This window comes from Microtus ochrogaster (genome assembly GCF_000317375.1).
Source record: "Microtus ochrogaster isolate Prairie Vole_2 chromosome 14 unlocalized genomic scaffold, MicOch1.0 chr14_random_1, whole genome shotgun sequence".
Lineage (NCBI taxonomy): Eukaryota > Metazoa > Chordata > Mammalia > Rodentia > Cricetidae > Microtus > Microtus ochrogaster.
Window position 1 is genome coordinate 9,038,430 of NW_004949096.1, and position 6,516 is coordinate 9,044,945.

A 6,516-nucleotide genomic window follows, 5' to 3' on the forward strand; every position below is an offset into this window, starting at 1 on the left:
AGCTGACTGCTAGTTCAGTACACACCCACCTGACTTTGCTAACACACTGGCCCTTTTAGAAGACAGAGGCAGCTGCCTGACCCAGGAAGTCATCAGCTTGTCAGCAACTTGTTAGTTGCGGGCAAAAGGATGATATATCTTTTTTTGCTTTCTGTGGAAGAATCTGCCCTTCACTTAACTTTGTGATGCTGTTTCCCTGGTAACCTGAGAGAAGTGCAAAGCCAGTTGAGTTACTAGGCAACCCTGCACTGGCCCAATGCCTCTAGACTAACACTACACCATGCTTATGTGAGTGAGGCTGCACCCTCCTTGCAGGAATCAGAACCTGTGCTTATGCAGTTGTTAGACAAGGTAATGGTTTCCCTGGAGCGGAAGTCACATCTTGTCTTTACCTTTAGGCTGTCACTTGGAAGACCAAAGAAAAACAGTTCCTGGCCAGCAGTGGGTCCCCTCTGCAAAGGGGAGTCTTGGACTCTGTCTTGCTACATGTTTCCACCTTACAACCTTGCAGGCGCTGCCTAGCAAACCCAAGGCTTCTGCACAGTGGGCCGGCACTCCATCATTGAGCTAACTCCCAGCAAACTATCCTATACGTTCTTGTAGATCTGTAGCCAAATGTAGCTTCGAGCTCACTTATGACTATAATGATGCTAAGCTGAAGCCAAGGAAGATCTCTGGAGGTGCCTGTTCCCTGCTTTGCGGCTTCATGACACCAGGGAGGCTGTCTGCCTATAAATGGACACAGCTTGGAAGCAAAGAGAAGCAAAGCTTCCCGCAGTAAGGGTGGGCATTGATGCCACAGAAGTGACCCCTTGGTCAGTGTGCTTGGTAATGGGCTTGTCTCCATCCTGTCCTCCCCATTCCTTCCTGTTTCCTAGAATCACCCAGCTGTACCCAAGTCCTTGCATTTATTTTAAGCGCATCCAAACTAAGTCCACAATCTCACTTCTGTCTTTCATTTTCCTATAGTTGATTTCCATAATAAAGCTCTAGATTAAAGGAGAATGACATTAACAGGGCCATCTGGATGGAGACACTCCTGCCAAGCGTATCTGCCAGGGATGGACCACATTGCCACCACTGTATAATTCTGGCTTCCTCCACTGCCTGATGAACATCATGTGACCTGAGCAGAAGATGCTACAGGGGCAGAGGACAAGAATGGGGTGTGCATCCCTGAGGGAGCCTGATTGAGCCCAGCATGGGTATTCTCTAACATCTCTCAGGCCTTGGTGCTTCAGCTCAGACATCTCTGCTAGGTCTGCCCTCAGCTGCCAGCTGCCGGCTCATCAGCACTCGCAAGTCACATGTTGGGCACACGTGAAATCACAAAAGGTCGGGTTGTTTGTTTGTTTTTTTTAACCCACACTGCCTAGGTAATAAGCCTGAAATGAAGTGACTGGGAACTCTAGTTACTTATCATAAGTGGGCTTATGTGTCATAAGGCTCCTTTGAGTTCATTAATATTTTTTTAAGAACTATCTGAGGCTCACTACAGTATCAACAAATGTGTCAAGGAGAAAATGTCTTTGGCCATGCGGCTGACCAGGAGGCCAGGAAAGAGGCTGACAGGAGATAAGGACTGGCGGGTGACAGCCACTTCTCAGCACGCTTACTTGCTCTGCTTCCTCCTGTGTCACAGACAAGCCGGAACACGTAATATCCAGGAGCTTTTTTGAGTCAGGGGCTGAACTGGAAAAGCTTTCCTGGCACAGCTGTCTGACGACATCTTTCGAGGAGGCCTAGGAAAGCACACACAGTTAGACCCTGCAAACACCTGTGTTGCTTATTTTATGATTCTTTTGAGAGTTTCTGGGGAGACGGACTGGATGTGCCTTTCCCTACTCTTCCTGCTGAGAACCAATCCTGAGCACTCGGGGAAAACAAGCCCTGAATGGGGGAGAAGGCGGACCTGCTGGGATGGAGCCCAGGGATGGACACAGGGACGGACACAGGGATGGACACAGGGACGGACACAGGGATGGACACAGGGATGGACACAGGGACGGACACAGGGACGGACACAGGGATGGACACAGGGACAGACACAGGACTCAGGTTCTTGGTTTCCCTTTGTCTCACTGATCCCAAACCTTGCCATAGAGGGGAAGCCTCCTAAGACAGAATCCCTTCAGACAGTGACTTCTCTACTTCAGCCCCAACAACAGTCACATAGAGAACCGTGAGCACATCACGGGGCTAACAATGGCTGACAGGAAGTCTCGCCATGAGCAGTAAGCCCTGTAATAGAGGCTGCAGCAAGGAATCCCAACACCTGTTAGGGTGGTCTGAAGGCGATTCTTGGTTATCAACTTGACTATATCTGGAACTATAACTCCAGTCCAGAAACAGAGGGCACACTTGTGATCCGGACCTTGGGGTGGGAAGGTGCTCCTTTAATCTGGGCCACACATTCTGCTGAAGCCTATAGAAAGATCGTGGAAGGAGGAGGGGATTGCTTGTTCTTCACCCGCCTACCCTCACTGTGTCGGCACATACATTCCTTCACTGGGACCTACTTCGCTGGGATCCTACTCCAGGATACACAGAGACCAGCTGAGACACAAACCTCGTGGGACTAAGCAACTACTAGATTCTTAGACAGCCATTGTTAGACGACAGCCTGTAAGTCCTTCCAATAAATTCCATATACATCTCAAGACGAGAGATTCACATTTTTTTTTCTTTTTTGAGAGAGAGATTCATTCTAAAAGTTCTGTGACCCTAGAGAAGCCAGACTAATGCAGATGGTATCCAGGACCAGGAAAGGCAAGAGGGGAGCTTGGATCTTCATTCCCAATGGCCTGTAGCAAGCCACACTGTCCTGTGGGGAATCTGGACTTCCACCTCCATGGAGAAGTAATGAGGTTTCTCTTTTTTTGGTAAGATACTGACCAAAACCAACCTGGGGAGAAAAGGGTTAATTTGGCTTACAGATTACAGTCCACAATCAGGGGGTAGCGAAGGCAGGAGTCCAGAGGAAGAAACTCAGAAACTCGAGAAAAGGCCATGCAGGAGCAGCACTCACCAGCTTGTTCCTCATGGCTTGCTCAGCCTGCTTTCTCAAGACTGTCTGCCCAGGGCTGGCACCACTCTCAGTGGGCTGGGCAATCCCACATCCATTATTAATCAAGGAAATGTGCCCACAGTCTTGCCTACAGGCCAGTCTGATAGAGGCATTTTCTCAATTGGAGTTCCCTCTTTCTAGAAGACTCTATCTCGTTTGTGCTTGTGTCAAGCTGACAAAAGACATCCCTCCTCTCTGCCGTAGCAATGTTGGGGAACGCTAGCTAAAACAAGATTTAAATACTATGCACAGTCTCAGAACATAACAGGAACATGTCCAGGTTCTAATAAAAATCACCCTTGTGGCCAGAAACCAGGAAGATTTTGGGATGAATGGAAAGGGGGCGTGAACACATGCCACAGGAGGCTGAGGGAGTAAGATTACAAGTTGCAGGTCAACTTGGGCTATATGATGGGACTGTCTGGGGGACAATGTTAAATTTATCTGACCAAGATTTTGAAGCAGCTATGATTTTGCAATATTCCAATCATTAAAAACATTCCTGAAGTAAACAAATAAAAAGACTGGCAAAAATTATAAGGCAACAATAATATAAAGCAAACAAATTGCATTTGGGAGACACAACCCAAACAAACACCCAGAGAACAAAGGCAGCACAGCAACATGGAAGGACATCAGAGAACTAATAGATGGAAGACAGGCCATTCTAAGAAATTACCCAGCCTGCACAGAGGAAAATGGACTGAAACTAATCAACAAGGCCTTGGGGGTCTGCAGGGCTCCACCAAAGACCTAACAAGTGTACCAGTTAAGTCACGGAAGGAAACAAAAGAGGAAAGGGATGATAATAGGTGGATGGACGGATGGATGGATGGATGGATGGATGGATGGACAGAGATAGACAGTAGATGGATAACATTTAAGAAATAATAGAACCAGCAGAGGACTGCAAACTGCAAAACAGAAACTGACAGAAGTGTAAGGAGAAACAGGATTTCCGCAACCCCACGGGCACAGTGGCACTCCTCCTTCAGCGACCAATAGAACCAGCCAGATATGAAAGAGGGCACGGAAGAATTAGGCAACACCATCCATCACTCTAATTGACATCCATGGAACATCCCCCAGTAGGAGGACAGGGGAAGCAGGTGAAACAAAGAGCTGGCACGAACGGCAAGCCAGACAGTGAAAGGATGGGGAAGCCTACACACAAACCTGACGGCTTCCACAAATGGACCAATTACTCAAAAACCCCATCACGACACCCCTCACATGAAACAGATATGCAGCAGCTGTCACTACTCAGGAAATTGAATCCACAGCATTAACTCAAAAAAAAAAATCTCTAGACCTAGACATTTTCACTGGAGAATTCTAACAAATATTTCAGGATTAAAAACATCAATTCTATAAATCTCTTTTAGAATACAGAGGAAGGGACAGTTTCCAATGCATTTCATTGGTAAAATTACCTAAATATCCAAATCAGATGGAGAGTTCAAAAAAGGGAAAAGAGAAAGAAGGGAATAAAGAAAATTACAGATCTGTATTCCCTCATAAAAACTGACACAGAAATTCTTAGCAACATATTAACATATAGAAAAAGCAATATATAAACAGTGTATAAAAGGGATTATACACTATGGACAGATGGGATTTATCTCAGGAATATAAATCTAGTTGAGTATATGAAAATCTACGTAATTCACATTTTAACAGATTAAAATGGGGGGGGGGAGAACCACACAATCTCAAAAAAAAAACAAGAACAATGCTTGATAAAATAAAACATCAATATTTTACGTAAACAAACAAAGAAAACCCTCTCAACCAAGGAGCTGTTTTGGCAGGTACAGAAAGGCATGAGCCGAGGCCCTGAGCTTGACTTCTAAAACCTACATGCTATAAGGCAAGAACCAACCACTGCAAGTTCTGTGGAATAATCCTTCTGTACGCTGTAAATATACGTCGCTCTCATTAGTTAATAAAGAACTGACTGACTGGTAGTCAGGCAGAAAGTACAGATGGGACAGTCAAACAGAATGCTGGGAGGAAGAAGAGTGGAGTTAGCACAGTTACCAGGAGACACAGAGGGAGCAAGACATGCTAGAGGAAAGGTAAAGCCATCAGGCAGGTGGCAATGCATAGATTAATAGAAATGGATTAATTTAAGTTGTAAGAGCTAATTAGTAATAAGCCTGAGCTATCAACTGAGCATTTATAATTAATATTAAGTCTCCATGTTGGATATTTTGGAATTGGAGAGGGAAGAGACAGAAATTTCCACCTACAGCAAGTTGTTTTCTGACCTCCATACTTGAATATGTGAGTGTGTGTGTGCCTGTGCACGCACAAATAAATACATTTAAAATTAAAACCTTCTCAAAAATATAAAATTCTTAGAAAAAAACTACCTGGCATCATGGGAGGCCAGTATACACACTTGAAACCTAGGGGTGCACATCCCAGGAGAGTGCAGCCTCATGATCCCACCTGGCCAGTGAGCATGGGAGAATTTGGGGATTGAGTAAACCTTTGCAGAACACGTCCTTAACCAGGAAGGGCATCTGTGAAAGCCTATAGTTAACAACCTAGGCTATGTCCAGCACAGCTAGGTTCAGAACTGCCCCCTGGCATTGCAAGTATCTTTCCCAGATGCTGCAAGTCAGATGATCTGAATCCTGAGTGTGCTTTGGACCCAATGCTATTTCTTTCATAATGTTGCAAGGTCAAACAATCGAAGGTTGAACCATCTTAACTTGAATGCTGTCTGTCCAAGTAATGGACAGATGTTTCTCAGAGAAAACGCATCTTTTAAAATACAAAGCAAAGGTTACTGACAATGAGCAAGGACTGTACTCCAGCCTCGGTGCCCTGGCTTTGGTCTTAACTATTCACTAGTGTATCAATATTTTCACAGGACTACTGGGTATCTTCTCCCATCTACAATTCTGAGAAGAGTATTCTAATACGCTCTGGTTCCCCATCTCCACTCCCCCTTCTCCTTCCTCTTCTATCTTCCTCCCCTCCTCCTCAGAAATCTTCAACCAGCCTCCCTTCCTTTTCTTCCTTGACAGTGTATCTCCTGCTCATTCTGCTTTGTAACCCAGTACTCCAGGAAGATTGCCTTAGTTTGCTTTCCATTGTTGTGATTGGGAGAAAAGGTTTATTTCATCTTACAACTCTTGGGTCATGCCCATCGCTGAGGGAAGTCAGAGCAAATTATGTGTACATACTTTAAACACTGTCATTGCTACGGTCAAAGAATGAATTCTAGGACTTCTGTGATACAACTACAGACAGCAGACAAAAGAGCCCAGAGAAGAAGAAATAAATACGGAGACACACCAAGTTTACATACTGGAAGATTCAACACCCTAAAGAGGGCAACTTCCCCCTAGTTGACACATAGATTAAAAAAACAATTCCTATTAAAATCTAAACATGCTTGTTTCCGAAATACCCAACAACATTTAAAAATGTATACT

The 6,516-nt window shown here is 45.0% G+C and overlaps 1 protein-coding gene across 2 annotated transcripts in view; it reads right to left on the reverse strand.

Moving 5' to 3' along the window:
- Commd9 (COMM domain containing 9) overlaps positions 1-6,516 on the reverse strand; it is a 16,715-nt gene that overhangs the window by 5,649 nt on the left and 4,550 nt on the right. The window contains exon 2 of one of the 2 annotated variants that reach the window (XM_005364100.1): positions 1,617-1,742. The exons of the other annotated variant lie outside the window; for it this stretch is intronic. Coding sequence (XP_005364157.1) covers positions 1,617-1,742 — 126 coding nt within the window. The remainder of the gene's footprint in view (positions 1-1,616; positions 1,743-6,516) is intronic. 2 annotated transcript variants of the gene reach the window in all.